This window comes from Panthera leo, chromosome A2 (genome assembly GCF_018350215.1).
Source record: "Panthera leo isolate Ple1 chromosome A2, P.leo_Ple1_pat1.1, whole genome shotgun sequence".
In the NCBI taxonomy this organism is placed as follows: Eukaryota; Metazoa; Chordata; class Mammalia; order Carnivora; family Felidae; genus Panthera; species Panthera leo.
In genome coordinates, this window is record NC_056680.1 from 142682333 (window position 1) to 142702816 (window position 20484).

General features: G+C 35.8%; 1 protein-coding gene across 3 annotated transcripts in view; it reads right to left on the reverse strand.

Annotated features, from left to right (window-relative positions):
• Positions 1 to 20484, reverse strand: part of ZNF800 (zinc finger protein 800) — a 39973-nt gene that overhangs the window by 3123 nt on the left and 16366 nt on the right. The window contains exons 5-6 of one of the 3 annotated variants that reach the window (XM_042923691.1): positions 17436 to 19128; positions 12094 to 16198 (exon numbers count right to left, since the gene is read on the reverse strand). In XM_042923691.1, coding sequence (XP_042779625.1) covers position 16198; positions 17436 to 19128 — 1694 coding nt within the window. In that variant the 3' untranslated portion in view covers positions 12094 to 16197. Of the gene's footprint in view, positions 1 to 12093; positions 16199 to 16643; positions 19129 to 20484 lie in introns of those variants that run through there. The other 2 variants (XM_042923695.1, XM_042923683.1) reach the window with 2 other exon arrangements.

Here is a 20484-nt window from a genome sequence, read left to right on the forward strand (position 1 = left end):
TCAGAAAGAAGTGAAAACAAATTGGGAGAAACCAGTGAGGGCCACAGAAACATATATGACAATGCAGGACCTAGCTTTTAACTGTTATCTTAAATATTGACCCATCCAAAAAAATGTAGCTTGGCAAAATAAAATCAATATATTTCAATCATCTGTTCAATATTTAATAGCATATTTTCCCCCTTAGAATCTGGCTGTGGATACTAAATTAAGTTTATCATATGGATTATGTCAGATTCTGTTAGTTTAGTGACATGGCTTCCTCCTAGTTTTCAGAAATAGTTTCTGCCTTGATCAGAAGCACAGGGACTAAATCACAAACAAATCCCGAACATATGAAAGGTATGGAACTCAACAAACACACCTTGTTCAGTCTCAGAACACTAACAGGTTGTTTTATTATTTTAAGAAGGTTATTTCCTTTCTAAAAATAATCTTTTAAAATAGGTCTTACAGATTTTTTTAAAGTCCTCTAAATTCGTTCACATTGCCTAATAGTGTTACAATTTAATTACCCAGCATTTCTTAGAGTAATATCAAATATAAGTTATATTATAGACTGTATAAATGGCAGTGGAGAGTGGTAGCGGTTGGAGCAGAGAATCAGTGCTAGTCAAACATCATTTCCCAAATGAAAAACTGAAATAGAAAGGCACCAACCTAACTTACACACTAAACCAGAATGTGAGAAATAGTATGATATGCGGAGTGTATTTATCCTTCTTTGCAACCTCTTCATAACCTATGGCTTAAAATATATGTGCACTAATGACTCATAAATCTCAAGTCTCTGGACAAATCTCTCTCTTGACCTCCAGTCTGTATCTCCTAGTCCTACTAAGCATCTCCAGTGAGATGTCCCATAAGCATCTCAAACTCAACACATCTAAACTTTAATTCAACATTTCTCCCCAGAAAATGTTCCTCCTCCTATGTTTCCTACCTTGAAGAATGGACTGACCCACCTGCCCAACCAATATTCCCAAACCTGGCAGTCACATTCCTTATTCATCTCCACTGCCTGGAAAATTACACTTCTGAAATAATTATAGTGTCCATATCTGTCTCCTCAGTTTCATTGCCTTACCTAAATTTAGGCCCTTATCACTTCCTATTTAGATTTCTAAAAGTGGCTTCTATTTGATTTCCCCACCACAAATCTTACTCTCTATCCCAATTCAATCTCCTCAATGCTGTCAAATACCCCTGCTTAAAATCCTTCAATAACTACCCTTAATCTTGAAAATTTGATTCAAACTACTTACTTGGTACATAAGATCTTTCTTGACTTGGCCATCACTCTGTCTCATCTTCCTTCCCTTGGTCTACGTGTGGTCTCATATGTCTGTACCCACCTGGAAGTTTTTCTGCCTCTTTCAAAACGCAATTCAAGAATGAATTTAGGAATTATGAAAAGCCTTCCCCAACTCCTCAGTGTGCTTTAATATTGCACTTCTGTGTATCCTTATAATTTGTTCTTTTCTATGATACTTAAGAGGAAGAACTGTGGCACAAAAACAGACACATAGACCAATGGAATAGAATAGAAACCCCAGAACGAGACCCACAAACGTATGGCCAACTAATCTTTGACAAAGCAGGAAAGAACATCCAATGGAAAAAAGACAGTCTCTTTAACAAATGGTGCTGGGAGAACTGGACAGCAACACGCAGAAGGTTGAAACTAGACCACTTTCTCACACCATTCACAAAAATAAACTCAAAATGGATAAAGGACCTGAATGTGAGACAGGAAACCATCAAAACCCTAGAGGAGAAAGCAGGAAAAGACCTCTCTGACCTCAGCCGTAGCAATCTCTTACTCGACACATCCCCAAAGGCAAGGGAATTAAAAGCAAAAATGAATTACTGGGACCTTGTGAAGATAAAAAGCTTCTGCACAGCAAAGGAAACAACCAACAAAACTAAAAGGCAACCAACGGAATGGGAAAAGATATTTGCAAATGACATATCGGACAAAGGGCTAGTATCCAAAATCTATAAAGAGCTCACCAAACTCCACACCCGAAAAACAAATAACCCAGTGAAGAAATGGGCAGAAAACATGAATAGACACTTCTCTAAAGAAGACATCCGGATGGCCAACAGGCACATGAAAAGATGCTCAACGTCGCTCCTTATCAGGGAAATACAAATCAAAACCACACTCAGATATCACCTCACACCAGTCAGAGTCGCCAAAATGAACAAATCAGGAGACTATAGATGCTGGCGAGGATGTGGAGAAACGGGAACCCTCTTGCACTGTTGGTGGGAATGCAAACTGGTGCAGCCACTCTGGAAAACAGTGGAGGTTCCTCAAAAAATTAAAAATAGACCTACCCTATGACCCAGCAATAGCACTGCTAGGAATTTACCCAAGGGATACAGGAGTACTGATGCATAGGGGCACTTGTACTCCAATGTTTATAGCAGCACTCACAATAATAGCCAAATTGTGGAAAGAGCCTAAATGTCCATCAACTGATGAATGGATAAAGAAATTGTGGTTTATATACACAATGGAGTACTACGTGGCCATGAGAAAGAACGAAATATGGCCCTTTGTAGCAATGTGGATGGAACTGGAGAGTGTGATGCTAAGTGAAATAAGCCATACAGAGAAAGACAGATACCATATGGTTTCACTCTTATGTGGATCCTGAGAAACTTGACAGAAACCCATGGGGGAGCGGAAGGGAAAAAAAAAAAAAAAGAGGTTAGAGTGGGAGAGAGCCGAAGCATGAGAGACTCTTAAAAACTGAGAACAAACTGAGGGTTGATGGGGGGTGGGAGGGAGGGGAGGGTGGGTGATGGGTATTGGGGAGGGCACCTTTTGGGATGAGCACTGGGTGTTGTATGGAAACCATTTTGACAATAAATTTCATATGTTGAAAGAAAAAAAAAAAAGAGGAAGAACTGTTTCTTACCTCTGTAACCCTAGCACCTAAATCAGCGCCTTACACAAGGCAGGAACTCTATATGCCTACTGAATGGATGAAGCTGGTCAATCTATGAAATAGTAAAATCTGAAGAATACTTATAAAATTCCTTGATCTTTGAAACCTGGGCAGGCCTCACAGGGTGGACAAAAAGTTTAATTTGCTTATTATTACTGACCTACCCCTAGATAATATTTTCAAATGATTTATTCAGCTTCTATTCAATGAAAGTTCGTTCAATTGAAATCTTCAATCTTTAAAAGGCAAATAAACACCTCATTTCAAATACAACTAGTCCTACAAGTAATAAACACTTTAATTTACATGTGGTATAAAGGCTTGCATCACTCAAGGAGCTAAAAGGGAATCTGGGTTAATTCAACCTAGCAAATACCTGTTTGCCTGCATGCCTAGGGCACCACCTATGCATCAATACCGGGTAAACAAATCTAGCTGCCACCACCCAGTGGCCCCCAAATCAACTGCAGTCACATCAGCATTAGTGTGAGTGTGGGGTAATTGTTGACTCCCATCCTCATGGAAATAAATGCAATAGACAGAAGGGAGAAGCCCATTACTATTACAGAAAAACTAGAACTACAGACGAAGGTCTATGAGGATGTAGAAGATTCTAGGACCCTGTAATTTCTCTGCCTTTGCTATCTCCTATTTGCCTATACTGATAAGCTATCATTCATCCACTCATTCAACAAATATTTTTAAAGCATTACCATGTCCCGAGTATTGTGCTAGGCACAGTGTCTACATAACTATCCTCACTCAGTCTCTTACATAAATTTCTCCACTGGGAAGACAGACATTAAACAAGTCAATGCACAAATATAAGCATAATTACAAACTGTATTAGATGACAAGTAGGAAAGGAATATGAAACAGAACTACAAGGGAGACATACTTTAGGTTGTCTTTCTTTAGAAGTGACAAGCTGACACCTGAGAATGAATAAATCAGTCAAGTAAGGAACATACAGTAACAGCACATCTGTGTTTTAGGAAGATAATTCTGACAGCAGCATGGAAGACAGATTAGAGAGGAGGTCAGTTACAAGACTAATACAATAGTGTAGGTAAGAGATAAGAGTCCAAACTAAACTACTAAAGATGGAGATGGCAAGGAAGAGCCAAATGTAAAAAACAGTCACAGGAAAGATGAACAGGCGTTGATCACTGATTACGTGAAGAGTGTGAGAGAAAGAAAAAAAAAAAAAAAGTCCAGGTATTTCCTAGGATTCTAATTAGTCTAGGCAACTGGGAGGGTAGGAGTGTGAAGAATTGACACAGGGAACACATAAAGAAGGAACAAGTTTAACGGGAAGATAACAAGTTTGGTTTACTGAGTTTTTGTTGCATTTAAGATACTGGAGAAACATTTTATAGAGATGTCTGACATGCAACTTTGAAATCAAATGGTCTTATAATCAGGAGAACAGCCAGGCTAGAGAACAGGTTTGGGGTCATCTTCACAGAAATGATAACTGATGCTCTGGAAGTAAAGAAATCACTGAGACGGTATAAAAAAAAGAAAAAGGACTCAGGAAAGTTTGACCCACATTTAAAGGCCTACTAACAAATGCCAAAGGCAAGAAAGGCTCAGAGTTCACAGAAGCATCAGTTCAATAAATATTTATCAACATCCACCATGTTCCAGATGCATTATAAGATGCCAGGGGTATGAAGAAAAGATAGGAGCCCTACCCTTAAGATGCTTATAGTCTAAGAAAGAGGCACAAATAGATCATTTCAATATAGTTATTGATGAGGTTCTATAGAAACATACTCAGGGGAAACCTAGCCAAACTTTGGAAGTCAGGGAAATACTCACTGGAGGACATAGTGTCTGATCTAAAGCTTCAAGATTAAGCAAAATCATGCAAAGTTAGTAACGGCAAACCAGATGAAATCAAGAGAATGTTCCTAGACTTTTAGAATCCTGAGCAGGATAATGGGTATGAAAAGAACTGGAAAAACCTGAGAGGCTAAAGTGATTTAAACTGGAAAGTTATTCTTAGACGAAAATAAAGATGGGAAAAGTGGTCAAGGGGTTTTGGATAGAAAGTTCACAGAATGTTTTGGGAGAAATGTTACAGAAGAGAGATTGGAGGAAGCTGCCAAGTTGTATGAGGATTTAAGCTTTATGTAATTGTACCTTTCTATCTCCTTATGAAATTTCTGTAAAATAGTAAATAGGTTCATTATTTTCCAAAGATTTTTGGAAACAAAGATGTTTGTTTGTTTGTTTGTTTGTTTTTGACGCAATACCATGCTGAGATTATCCCAAGGTGACCCAGTTATAAGTGACCGTAAAAATCTGGGAAAAGTAAATTTATAAGTATTAATGGTCATGAAGAGGTCAAGAATGATGAAAAGCGAGAAGCCACCAGATGTAGCATTTATGTGGGCATTGATGTCCTTCAAGTGAACTTTTAATAGAAATGTAGGGGTAGAAAAAAATTGCAGATGGTTCACAAGTGAGTGGTATAGGCATGGCACTATATTGTTCATTCATTCAACAAATATTTACTGAATGCCTACTATGGACCAGGAACTGTCCTAGGCCCTGAGGAATCAATGGTGATCAACACACATATCTAAGAGCTTTATAGTCTAAAGGAGAAGGAAGACAAGGACATACAAAGTTATAGTGAAAGTGGTGCTAAAACAGAGCAGTATGAAAGCACGTGGAAGCCTGACAGTGAAAGGAAGCAGGAACAGATGGCAGTAACTAGATTGAAGGTAGTATGTAGGTAAAGTTTACTTTCTGGCTGAAAGGAATTTGAGCATATTTGTGGGCTGAGGGGGAGAAGCTTGTGGAAAGGAAGACAGAAGATGGGGAGGGGAAAAGAGAGGAGGGTTGTTGAAGGAAGGTCTTGGGGGAAAAAGGGCAGAAGTGTTGGACTTGGAAAAGAAGAACACTTCTTTCTGCAAAGAATCAAAGAAGGAATAGAAGACAAGAAAGTAAGTGTGATGCAGAAGGGGAGCATAAAGAAATGCCTCTATCTTTTGCCATGATACAGGCTAAGCTCTTCTTACCAAGGGAGCAAAAATACAGCTGGAGGCCTTAAGGACAGTGCAAAAGTTCTAAAGTAGGCAATGTGAGAATTACATAAACAAAATAACTAATCAATCCCAATTTCTAAGATTACACAAATGACAGAAGCAGCAATATCAACAACTAATATCAACAATTAGTTGCCTGCTTTTTGTTGAGATCTGGGAATGGAATAGGAAGTGAAATGTGAGCTGAATTTCAAAGAATTCAATAAACATGAATTAAACAAAAGTAAACCTTTAAAAGAACCAGCCAAAAAAATCACTAAATGTGCATCCATACAGTGTGCAATTGATTATGGATTACTTACAGCAGATACAGTCAATACAGCACTGCCATGAGTTTGAATCTGTCACCATCACTGAGTAGCAATGGCAGAAGCTAAGAGGTTCACACAAAGAAGGCAGGCAACAGAAGCCAGCAGTAACAGAAACAAAGAGGAGCTCACAGGTAGAGAAACTATACAGATCAGAAGATGATGTAATGGGAAGGAAGCTTAAAAGCAAAGGTATATTTGTGGACTAATGATAAGCCTGAAGATCCCTGATGTCCTGTTCCTGCCTTCCGTTTTCCTTCCTTCAACATTCTCTAAGCACCTGTTATATGCCAACTACACTGTGAGGCACTGGTGATGCAAATAGAAGACATAATTCTTGCTTGTAAATTCAGAGTATGTTCACGTACCCACAGCCTAATGTTTACAACAAAAGAATAAAACCAAAAGCTGCTTTGAGTCTCTATACTCAAACTATACATGCTTCTATAAAACAGCCACAGAGAAGCAAAATTATATGAAAGGTTCAACAAATTCTTTAACAATCAGCAGAAGGTGCTATTAAAAGTGGCAGCAGATTAAAGACCATAAAATAGTATGTTTTACCTTAATAAACTGCTGGGTATCTTGGCTTTATCACGGATGTTACATCTGACTTTTCATTAAACGGTTGGATTAATGCCAACAAAAAGGCAACGAACCACAAATGGCAAAGCAAGATAACCAGACACTAAGTGCTAGAAAGTATTTCAGAGCAAATTGATAATAATTTTAGTGATTACTACAACAGTAATAATGCATATTTACTGAGCTCTTACTTGAGCCACGCATTGTGCTGAGTATATAAAATACAATATATCACTAAATTTGTATAAATTCCCACAACAAACCTACCTATAAGGTAGTTTCTAATATTATTTTACAGACAAAAACTCAAGCTTAGAAAGATTAAGTAACTAGCAAGTAAAGGAGCCAGGACTTGAACTCAGGTCTGCATCATTCTTAAAAATCCATGCTTTAACCACTGTTACGATTCTGTTGCCCCAAAAGACTGGAATAGTACCAGGCACATGATGGACACTCAACCAACGGTATGTGTCATTGAAGGAATGAATGAGAAGATATAAAACAGCTATTGCAGAGTGAACCCAAACATGGAAAATACAAGTAGAAAAACAGAAGCAATACTTAAAGGGTTCACTAAATCACCAACTCAAACTATACAGCATAATTGGAGGTGTGTGGAAAGCAGCAGCAATTGACAGAATGGTCTAATAGGCTGGTACAGGAGATGTAATGGTTCTTTCAGAGTGAAAACTTCTATGAATCTGCAAAGCTGAAGATGGAAACAGCACCAGGCAGTTCAGAAAAGGAACTGCAGACGCTGATTAGAAAACTCTTTTCCACATTTTCTCAGGATGGAAAGGACTGATGCTGCACTGACAGAACACTCAAAGTCCCAGGTTACTTTTAATTCTATCACCTTTTTAGTTTTAGTTTATTTTTTTTTTTAGAGCAAGACAGATTAACACCACAAATCTGGTACCTACCAACTCTGACTTTCTTAACTGAAGTATAATTAACATACAGTGTTATATTAGTTTCAGGTGTACAGTATGATTCAACAATTCTATTCATTACTCAGTGCTCATCCCGGGAAGAGTACTTTTTTTTTTTTTTTAAACGTTTATTCACCTTCGAGAGACAGAGAGACAGACAGAGCATAAGTGGGAAAGGGGCAGAGAGAGGGAGACACAGAATCCGAAGCAGGTTCCAGGCTCCGAGCTGTCAGCACAGAGCCTGACATGGGGCTTGCACTCATGAACGGCGAGATATGACCTGAGCCAAAGTCGGACGCTCAACCGACTGAGCCACCCAGGCGCCCCTCAGGAAGAGTACTCTTAATCCCCTTTATCTAATTCTATCTAATCATGTGTACTGGAAAGATTACATTCCAGAACTATCCAGATCCCTCTTTTAAAAGATTCCCACCAAGATTCCTTTTATTGGGTTCAGGAATAGGTTTTATGCCACTGACTCTGCCACCGTGATCACCAATGACAGGAGCAATGGGGGAGCACATATCCCAAAAGCAGCCAATCTATGAAGAGCAACTTATGGCCAGCAACCGATGAAAAGACCTGGCATGGGAGATTTGCCCGACAGGGAATAAACCTAACTTAATCAGATTTTTTTCTTACGAGCTATATGGAAAGTAGCTGAAAAGCAGAGAAGGCAGGCAGCAGAAGTAATGAGGCAGTTATAACCACATTGAAAAGATACAGAATAAGGTTATTAGTTTAAAAATAAAAAGTAAAAACAGAGTCTGAGAAGGGCAATAACAGCAGAGAATACTGCTGCTGCTAAGAGGACCATACCCAGTCACTACAGCTGCATTGATTTTTTCCAGGTTCTGTTAACACCTAGTTGAAATCTATATGGTGAAGCCAGTTTCAATCTCCCTTATTTTCCCACATGAAGCTTTCTAATAAGCCTTTCATTACTAGCTACAGACCAAGTAAAACTCTGCTTGCAACCAAAAATAAATAATAAAATAAAATAAAATAAAATAAAATAAAATAAAATAAAATAAAATAAAATAAAATAAAAATAAAATAAAGCATGGCACAGTATTTTTATCTATGAGTGCACATACACTCAACAGAGCTGCAATTAGATGACAAGGCAAACTGGGTGGGTGGTAATCTAAGCATTGTGGGTCTTAGTTCCATCTTGTAGCATCTGTGATTTGAAGACACAGTGTTACACTGTTACTTTGCTCTAGTTAACCGTTTTTAAAAAGGGGGGGGGGGGGCTTCAGAGATGTATCTTAAACCTTTAAATTTAACAATTTATATCATTACAATTGTGCACTTAAAGATTAAAAAGAGATCCAAGGGAGCTACAGGAAACAAAATCATCTCTTCCTCCTGTGTGTACAATAATCTGTTTATGTCCACATTTTATGGCAAATAAGTGATTTTGTTCTCTCATAATCATACGCAACAACAGTTGACTAGTCACGATGGACAAGCAAAGAAAGGGCAAATTGGAAAAATGTGAAAATGTTTCAGAAAAAGTTTAACTTGACGATACACTGAAAATTATGCATAAATTTCACTAAGTATGTTTTTGACCATCTTTATGACACTCTCATTAGACTATCTTATCACCTTGAAGTCTGCCCATTCAAAGGAAAGGACAAAGCTCAGAAAGTCTCAACCATCTGCAAATGCCCAGCACATTAAATTTCAAGGAATTCAACCAATCTCCAATGATCAAAAGGCTTGAAAATGACATAGCCACTCTCCTACAGAAGCTTTTATAAAAAGCCCCTAACAACTTATGTCAAAAAATTCAAGGAAATGACATAAAAATCCTTTCCCTAAAAGTATTTTTTCATATAATTCAATCACTTGTGCATACAATATCTTCCTAGTGCTTCACTATTTTTTTTCTTAGAAGAAAAGCATTCCTTGCTTTTTCCTTCCATCCAAAATAAAAGCTACTAGTCACACCTAACAGGTATTTTGGGGTTCAGGTTTACCAAAGGCCCAATCTATGCAAGAAGAGTCTCAAACTTCTTTAAAAAAATATTTTTGCACACTTAGAAAGTCTGACTAAAAGCCACAGTTCCATTTCTCAGAGCTAATTTATTTTCAGTATAATCCCACAGATAGCAGAGATTAAAAACGAATATTCAAAACCTGAGTTGTAATAACAGTTCCATGCACTTAGGGTTCATTTTGGTGTAATAACTTTTCCTCTCGACGTAACATCATTACACACTCTTGTATTGAAAGTGCTAATGAGATTATATAAAGCAGGACACCCGGATAGCTTCATGTTATTATTGCTCAAGCATTCAAAGTAAGGGTTTTGTTTTTGTTTTTGTTTTTTGGTTTATTTTGGTTTGGCTATTTTTTCAAGCATTATCATTCTACGCCTTACGCATCACAGTGTTTTGTGTGCCAGGAATATGCTCCAGATACCTGACACAAGTATTTGAGTATCAGCATCACTAAGAAGCCATACAACACAGGCGCTGGAACCCCAGCACTTGATCTGAAGTTCAGAATACGAAGGTTCATCCAAACCTAGGGACAAACGTTCTCTGGTGTTGCAAATTATACAAGTCCCTAAATACAAAAGTTTCTAAAATCATTATCTTATTGTTAAAAAAGTAAAAGCAGGAACAACTGGGTATGTGCGTAAACCCTTTCGGCAGATAATCTAACAGTACTTGGGCCTCGGTGAAATTTGGAGTACTGCCACTAATGACTACCAGGGGTAAGACTTTTGAAAGTACCACTTCTTACCTCTTCAGGACACATTTACCCAAGAAATTCCTGACTTAGCCCAAATCATGCTCTCCTGAAGAATCTACTCATTCCACAACTGAAGCTTTCTTTCAAATAGTACTGCATATATACTTTTACAGAAATGTTTCAGCTATGTTAATCAATTAATATTAGCTCCATGTCAATATTCTGCACATGACCAACAATAAAATTTTTGTGTGATGGGACAGATACTAATAAGAATTTTAAGACAGATGGATTATTCTGGGGAGTAACCATAAAAACAAAGCCAAACTTAAAATGAATGTGCTTAAAACTACCTAATACCTTTTTTCAAGATGAGTGAAAAATTTATGAGAATGGTAAACAAGTAATATCTGATCAGAAGAAAATTGACAGCAAATAATAATACAGTCGGTTGTCTTCATTGTCCCAATTAAATACAAAGCAAGAGTTAAAATCTGATGTGTAGCAATAAAGTTCTCTTCTAATGCACCCATTTCAATCTAAACTTTAAGTGGTAATAAAAACATTACACATTTCCAATGCTATGAAAATCACTTATGGTAACCATATCCAACATTTATTGTAACATGCCAAGCACTACTTTAAATGTTTCACGTATTTTTCATTTTATCCTCAGAACCCCGTAAGGTAGATATTATCCCCGTTTCACAGATGAGGTAACTAGGACACAGAATGATCAAGTAACTAGTACAAAGCCACACAGGAAATAATGTGTGGATACAAAAATTTCACCAACTTATCTAGCTCCAGATCATTACACTAAGCTGCCAATAAGGTAATGTGGTAGATGTGCTTTGCAAACAGTACAATGTGCAAATGTAACGCGCACGGATTAAGAGCACATGCTTTGTAGTCAAGACCTAGTGTCAAGTCTCAATTCTGTTATTCCCTAGCTATGTGAACTTAAGTAAATCACTGAAATTCTACGTTGAAACTCAGAATTTTATAAAATGGAGATAATGAAGTAACAGTTCTTACTGGTGGATCTTATTGGTGGGTCTTCTTGGTCGATGAGGGGCATTATGCACGTAAAGGATAGCAGAGTACTTGGCATACAGTCAGCACTCCATGAATACTCATTATTGTTATCTAATATGAAGAGTTCTGTTTATTATTACAAACTATCATCTTAGTACTGGCAGCATTTTCTAAAATAAGTAAAATCAATATTGAAATAATAAAAGCTTATGAAATGATGGGGCACCTGGGTGGCTCAGTCGGTTAAGCGTCCGACTTCAGCTCAGGTCATGATCGCACAGTCCATGAGTTCAAGCCCCACGTCAGGCTCTGTGCTGACAGCTCAGAGCCTGGAGCCTGCTTCAGATTCTCTGTCTCCCTCTTTGCCTGTCTGCCTGTCTCTCTCTCTCTCTCTCCGTCCCTCCCTCAAAAATAAATAAACATTAAAAGTTTATGAAATTAAAACCCGAAGTCTCAAAGTATATGACAGCACGATTCTGAGATGGAAAAAGCTACCACTCGCTTGAATATCAAGTTTTTATTCACAGTGCCTGCGTATACATGAAAATGTGCTAGGCACTAAACAAAATTATCAAGACATAGTCCCTGACTTCAAATATAAACAATCAAGCAAATTAACTCTACTGAGTGGGCACAAACAGTAAAACCTCCCAACTTCAGGCATTTTCCCAACCAGACACAACTATGGTCTTCATTAAGTTCACCTCTGCTTGGGGTGCATGGTGGTGAATATATGCAGAAGAAGCAGTTTGAAAAGAAATAATAAGCCTGACAAATCCAATTTAGAATGACAAATATTCAGGAAGAAATGAGCTGACTTTCCACCCTCTTACCTTCTCAAAAAACATTTTTGCTATCTTGGTACTTGGTAGAGAAGCAAAAAAAAAAAAAAAAAAGAAAAGCCAGAAATTCTGAAGAGAACTCAGAGTAAAATAGTACAGAAACAAATTCTAGGAGACAGGAGTGAATTTGAAAGTTAGAAAAGTCAAAATAATTGCAGGTGAGTTTAAGTGAAACATGTTTTATTCTACGTTATATCATGTGCCTAATTCCTTAGAAACCAAACAACAGCCATTCTTAAGACTGCTGATCCTTACTTCTTTCTAATCCTTAGGTTTCTAAAGTTGGAGAAGAGGGAAAGAATAGCACAGAGTACAGAAGGATTTTGTATAATGCAACAGCCAACATTTTGCTACACGTATCTTAGAGCTCGGCTTCAGATCAACTCTTAGAGTCACAGCTAAATCATAATCCTGGTAATCTATGGATTCCATTAAAAAAAAGGAACTTCTAAAACTCCTAACTAAGGATCGAGAATACTTCCATTGGCCACTGTGGGAAACCTGGAAACCTAATTTCTAAAGTTTAAGAAGCATTTCTTTTTCAGAGGTCATGCTATTTGAAAACATCTTTTGCAACTTCACAATAGGAAATGATAGCCACTTGTGTCTATCTCAATACTTTCTTGCCATAACACCTATTGGTAAACTCAAGCCCTAGAAAGACCACAAAACTCCCTGCTACTGCATCCATGGGCTCTTTCAAGCAAAATGAGTAGAACAGCCTATTGATCATAAAACAATATAACAAATACATGTCCCTAAAAAAAGTGAAGTACTTTTCAATAATACAAGCCAAAAACTCAGCTCATATGTACAAAAGTAGGCCAAGAATTTATATATTCTACAAGAATAAAGAATATATATATTCTTCAAGAGGAGGCTTTCTTCCTGAAGTTGGGAGGAAAGAGGGGGAAACAGAGACATGAAAAAAAAAAAAGTTATCATACATTCAAGGTATATATCTCCATGTTCTAATAAACACCTGCCCAGTGTCAGCCATACCTCACCCAGCTCTCACTTGCACTACCCAAACTTAGGAAGTTGAAATGCAAGCCATACTTTTCATTGTTTTTCCTCTTCCACCACACTTACGACGTATGGAATGTATCTCAGGAAACGAGGAGTTGAATTCTACAGGAAAACTCTTGATTGATCAAATAATAGCAAAGGTAGATATAATTGGTAGCCAAAGATAGGTTTTAATATAAAATAAGCAGTTTCTGATGGCTCTTTACCTGCTTAACTACTCCTCCCCACAACAAAAAGTGCTACAAATATTTGCTTATATTTGCATGCAGAAAAGCTTCTGCCACAAATTTCCTAGGACTCTTCTCCTTAATAGTCTCAGGCCTCAGCCTCTGAGAAGACAGATCCTGAATCAAAATAAAACCAAAAAATAAAGATGAAGACCAGAAAGAAATAGGAAGAACAAAGAACATCTAATAACTTCTTACTTGTTCATTCCACCTCTCTAAACTTGTTTAGCCTCTAACTCCTCTCTGCCATGATCCATTGATTTGGCTACTATGATAAAATATTCCCAATCTCTCTAGGCAATTCTAATTTAGACAGACGCATCCTGACATAGTTCTATTTCTTCCTCTAAGACCGAGATGAAACCTTTTGACAGTCCTTGGAACCCTCAATTCCTCCTTCGAAACTCCTGCTCTGTGGGCCTAGAGTTATGGGTGGAGACAAACTATGAATAGTATTGTGGAAATAGGGGAGTTGAAATAAAGGAATTCCAGTAATTGGGCTCCCCTCCATCAACATCAGGCTATTTTTCTTTATTCCCTACGGTATTTAACAAGTAAAGTAGAAAACGATAGGCTGACATATAGATGAGAGGCTGTAGCAAAGAACTACCCCCAAACTTTTTAGGAATACTCGTATCTTTTCACTGGTTGTAGGTACTTAAGTCTGGAATGTATCTTTGGAAGATGTCTTGTGTGTAAGAATGTATAAAAGATAACACCTTGCAAAAGTCAAACATACAGATTTAATAATGTGCAACTAATGAAGATGGTTTATAAATGAAATACCACCTACACATTTAGTTCCCTAAATATATTATGATATTAATCATTAAAGTTAGGTATAGAAGTACAAGTTTTCCATATGTGGAAAAGTAAATCTGTTTTTAAATTAAAGAGAAATTATCACTCTAATTCTTAAAAATAAAACTATTAGGGTATAATTCAAGTGTAGCTGCTCATAGTCACTGAATAAATTTAAATTTGATAAAACATTTAAGTTTCAACCAATGCACCTTTGTTGAAGCACATTTAGCTGAAATAATTTTGAGTCTGGTTTATTTCCATCACATATAGTACATTTTTCCAACAAGAGCATGTACATTCAATATAGAACATTTCCAGCAACAGTTACAGTCTTTCTAGTTTCCTTTCACAGTATATTTTAGTGCAAAGCACTGGGAAGGGTAAATGTTTTTCTAGCTATAGAAGCATTTTATTATGACCTTGTGGATCTTCAACACTTTAAAATTTTTACAAGAAGTATATAGATGGACAGGGTCCCTCCTAAGTACAGGTATGAACCTATATAAAAACATGGTATGTTCTCTGCTGTACCTTTTAAAATTAGAATTTGACAAAAATTACTAAAAAATAAAATATTCCCTAAAAAGTACAAAATATTGATACACAAAAACCTGCCCAATATTTCATAAAGATAGATGTACTTCTGTTTTTCCTAAAATCTTGATTACAAAAATGGACAAGAATTCATTATTTTCCAAATTTTACAGTAGGAATCAAATATCATCTAAAGTAGTCATTTAAGATTTTACTTGGGAGAAAAAACTTCAGGGTTTATACTCCCATCTTCCTTTTTTAGCAATATTTAAAGAATTAAACTAATATCATAAGAAGTGGTTGTGCATGGATTGTCTGCATCCATAAAATATCAGTAAGCTATTTACTACCTTCATACTAACATTAGTAAATGTGTGGTCTTTAAAAAAAAAATATACAGAAACTGAAAAATTAAGTTGCATCTATTATTAAAGTGCTTTGTATAAAATTTAAAGAAAAAAAGGGGAATGTTTAATTTTCATAAAAACCTCAGATGTTGACAAATAAAAATAATGATCCATGGACGAAAATGAACTGGAACTTTCTGCTGAATATATTTTAGAATGAAACTTTCAAACATTTAAGTGCTGGAGAACAAGTTAGAAATAAATGAATGTAAAAATAATTACAAATACTTAGTAGGCTAAATATTTATAATATGTTGATACTAATTTCTCTTTTGGTCCTAACATACACTCACTAGGAAATAGATCTGTACAATTCAGATGAAAATTTTGCCAAATAAAGTGAAACAAAACTAAAGTCACTAAGATATAAAGTCTCTGTCAATTAAAAATCACCAGTGGTGATATATTCTTCAGGTTGTTGATCGCTTTAATCAACAAATTGTTTGGAAAACAAAATTTGCAACATTTTTGTAGGAACTGCAGACCAAATGCACAAGGTCAAGGGTGGTTAGCTGATGGACTGTGATGACAATATGTAATGTCACAGCTACTTGAAAGTGCTGGAAGAGGCAGTGCCTTAGAAACAAGTGGTTAGATGGTTATTATTTTAGTCAGAAAACAGCAGTTACAGTCGAATATTTATGAAAATGTTTTTCCTTTTTTTCTCATAGTACCATTTGAAGACGTTTAGTGGTTCTAACACCAATTTAAAGTCTTTCCACAAAAATGAACTCCAAACCTTTTCGTACATCACTTGAAGTTATCTGAGGAGAAATGGGAATAAATGAACACTTTTGAGTTTACCAATAAAACCTTGTTTTAAAAATTATACAACAGTAAATCACTTCTAAAGGATGGTTTCACCTCAAGTTTCCACACAAATAAAAACATGTGTGATACTCAAATCACAACATTTAACCTACTCAGTACTCAAACTAAGTATACTGCTTAGAACCTGAATCCCAAACTAATACTAATTAAATATATTAAATGCCTTAATACAGGGGACACAGGTACTGAAGGTAAACTTTTAAAAATATAGATAGACTTGCAAAAACAAGTAGAGGGAGTCTACTCCTTATTTCATATTGCATTTTTAAAAATCTACATTTATTCCAAAACCTTCTAAAAAAGTAAATTTTTTTCTTTTTTCCCAATAGGGATTTTCCTTTTCTTGCAACGCACAACCACAAAAAAAGATTAAAAAAAAAAAAAACAACCTACTTAATAATATTAACTATGTTGAAATGATCACAAAAAGTCTGTTTAAACAAAAAGGGAAAAGTAAGATTTTGAACCTAAATAATCACTTTTTCCGCAGATCAAAACTAAAAATAGTAACTAACACACACTCCTAAGGAGAAGGAAAAAAAAAAAAAATCCAAACTTTTGTTTATCAAGTTCCCCCCTTTGACTGGAAGCACTATGTTAAACATAAATAATAAATGCTAATTGTTCTAAATCCAATTTGGGGATTTTCTTTTTCTTAGTGCAGCACTTTATTTAGCCGTCACAGATTAATTTTTACAATAATTACAGTGCCTCAAAAGACTTTTTTCCTATAATTATCGCCTTCACAAATTCATTCTAATATATTTAACTTTTCCTACAATGTATTCATTAGTAGACTAAGTCACTAAATCAAATTAAACCTGTGCAAAGTTAGTTAAACAGAAGACTTCTATTGTAAACATAAGCCAATATAAACGTATATATTTTACAACATTGAGAGGAAAGCACTGACCCTGTGCCATCTACCTAGAACTATAATGCATTGTCCTGTGGAAGATAAGTTCTGAAGTTAACTTTTGTTCCCAAGCCACTGGAATAAAGGTCACTGAAGAGGTAAATGCAATATGCACATTACTCTTGCAGTTCCCAATGCCATAAGATATATGGAAGCAAACATGTATTAAAATGGAACCAGCTATAAATTATGGTCAAATGATTTTTTTTAGTTCGATGGGGGGAAAAAAGCAAAACTCTGTAACTGTTCCTCACCAGACAAGAGCCTTAGATCTTGTACTTCGGCCTTTGGTTTTGTTTCCTTCAGGTGAATTGGAAGCATTTGCCTTATGAGTTTTCTTATGATGTTCAAGATAAGTCTTTTTGGCAAATGCCTTTCCACATTTATTGCATCTGTGAAGAGAAAAGTTTTTTGTGACTTTTACTTCAATACCAACGTCAGCTACTTCATACTTTTTACTAGGAGAGTTAGAAGTGCCATCATGTTTTGAATCACTATGTTTTGCCTCATCCCTCGAAGGGCCTCTTTTTGCCACTTTATTTAGAACAAAATCAATGGGCTTCTTTATAGCTCTGATCTCTAAACTGGCTGTTATTTTCCCAAGATAGCGGGATGACTTTTTATGAACCACAGTTATATGTCGTATCACATCGCGCTTCCGACGAGTTTCATAAGTGCAAAGAGGACACTTGTAGAATTTAACATAAATGTTATTCCCATCTGTGTGCAACTCAATGTGTTTAGTCAAGTTCTGTTTGGAAGTAAACTGACGTTTACAAAGTTTACAGTAAAGTTGCTTAAAGTCAAAGCCAGCTGAAAGTTTTGGTTTCCTGGTTTTCTGCTGGCCACCTGCAGCAGACGGACTAGTTGATTTAGGGCTTTCAGAGTCTTGTTTAACTTTATTTTTCTGTGCTGCCGGTGTGTTCTTTTTTTCATTTGAATGATTTGTTCCCTTTAATTCATTCTGTGGAGAATGGGTAATGGAAGGGGGTGAAGATTCTACAGAATCTGCTGGTTCAACTTTAACTTTTATTTCTGAACTGCTGGCAGTATTATTAGGGCCTTTCTCTCTTTTAGAGTTTGTTCCAGAAAGAGTTATCTTGTGGACAATTTGCATATGTCTTTTAAGCATTATTTGTGAACTATATTTCCTCTTGCAAAGGAGGCATTTGCATGCAGTTAAATTGTATTCAGCCTTTGAAGACGACTTTTGTTTTCGAGTCTTAAAAGATTTTTTAGGAGAAACAGAATCCAGGAACAAAGGTTGCCCAGGCTTTGTTGCTATATCAGGAGTAATTGAATCCCTCCTTAGTCCTCTATGAACTTCATCAAAATGCCTCCTTACATTCGCTTTTGTAGCAAATGATTTACAACATACTGGACAACTCCTACTTAATGGAACTAGAACATTCTTACTGCGTCCTTTAGAGGACTGGTTTGGATTCTTTCGTGTTTCAATGTACTTTTTTAGTTCTTCCATCTTTTTCTTGTGTACTTTTCGAATGTGACGACGAACGCCTCGTCTGGAATTGAATTCTTTTCTACAAAGACAACATATCAACTGGTGACCAAAATCAGAATTGTCAGAAGTTTCCAAGTCAGCCTGTGATTCCTGAGGTTGCTCATCAGATGTAGGTGCAACTTCATCTGCAACAATCTCAACAGGAGGGGGCTCTACAGTTTCCACCTCTGTATCTATAACTGGTACTGTTTTAGACTGTTCAGTGCTAGCTTCCTGTATTTGAACTTCGGTTTGTTCAGGAGTACTGCTTGACTCTGTGACTTCAGTAGGATTATCAGTCCTTGAAATATACTGAAACACTGCATTTTGATTAGTTTCTATGGGTTCTAGCTTAATAATATATTCTCGCTTGTCCACACTTGGATATATGGCTTCTAGGAGATCGTTTATGGCTTGACTTTGTTTATCATTTACATCAGGAAGGTCTGTTAAGAAAAAAAACAACATTTTAATCTGAAATAATTAGCCTGCTCTAGCTCTCTAATATTTAAAGTTGTATTATGAACTTCTACCTTAAAACTTATTACATTACTGGTTTGTATTTTTTTATGAGCATTATCTACTTTTCTGTATTTTATAATTTATACATTTAATGTAGTTTTACAAAAATTAGTATTAATTAAACTAAAATTAATTTAAAATCTCATCATGGCACACAAATGTTAAGGAATAAATGCAATCTGAAGAGCTACTTCCACTTCTAAGTGCCCTTAATACAAATACACGAGTGTCCTAAACAATAAAAACAGTATTTCAAATTTTTAGTCTAAAATTTTTAGGCTCGCAAAGGCACATCAAAGTTCTTACAACCCAAGATGGATAAAACATCATGAAGAATGTACTATTCTATATAAAAGTGATTCTTTTTTTAGGAAACATAACAGCAGTCCTATTAACTTAATCCATAATAAATAATCTAATCTACTTGTATAGACATCTGATAGAACTGGAAAAGAAAAATCTGTAGCATATAAATATGAATGACATGTATAGAAGTGCTAAACTCAGTCCTATTCAATGTTTTCTTAACATGACACAATACCATTAAAGCAACTGATTAAAAACTATAGATTTTTACTCAAAAAACAGAGCTAGTTTTATTTGTACAATAATTACATCCCTTATGGGAAACCAAATATTCCTATTATATATCCCAGAACTATCTAACACTAGTTATGTTTCCACACACAACTCTAAAATCTGGCCACAAATACAGCATCAAATCTGGCTATCCATTTAGAAATCAAGAAATGATTCACTATTGCTCTTCTAGTGATCTTCCTAATTAAAATGGATAAAGGAGTGTCTACAGGAAGGATAACACTTTCACAGAAGTATTTCTAGAGTGAGTATTGCCAAGAGAAGTACACAATAATCCAATGAATCCATTTATCTATATATCTAAAAGTCAACTCTACACTAAAAAATTGCAAAGAATAACTATCAGAAATAACTAATTTTCTACTAGTACTTCAATTATTAAAAGGTCAGGTTTAAAACTTATCCCCATAGACTGCTTTTTCATTTATATCTCAATGATTAAAAACAAGTATAGCAAGATATAACAGTGGTAAGAAAAATTTCCAAATAGAGGAATTTTTGTTTCAATTATGTGCTATAATATACTTTATATCAACTTCATGCTAGTAATTAAAGTGGTACTTTAGATATTTGGAGTTTTCATTTCATTCCCATCCCAAAAAAGTTAAATTGAAAAGTACACAAAATCTATAATGCAACTATAGTATCAAACCGAGAAAACAAATTCTATAAATTTGTAA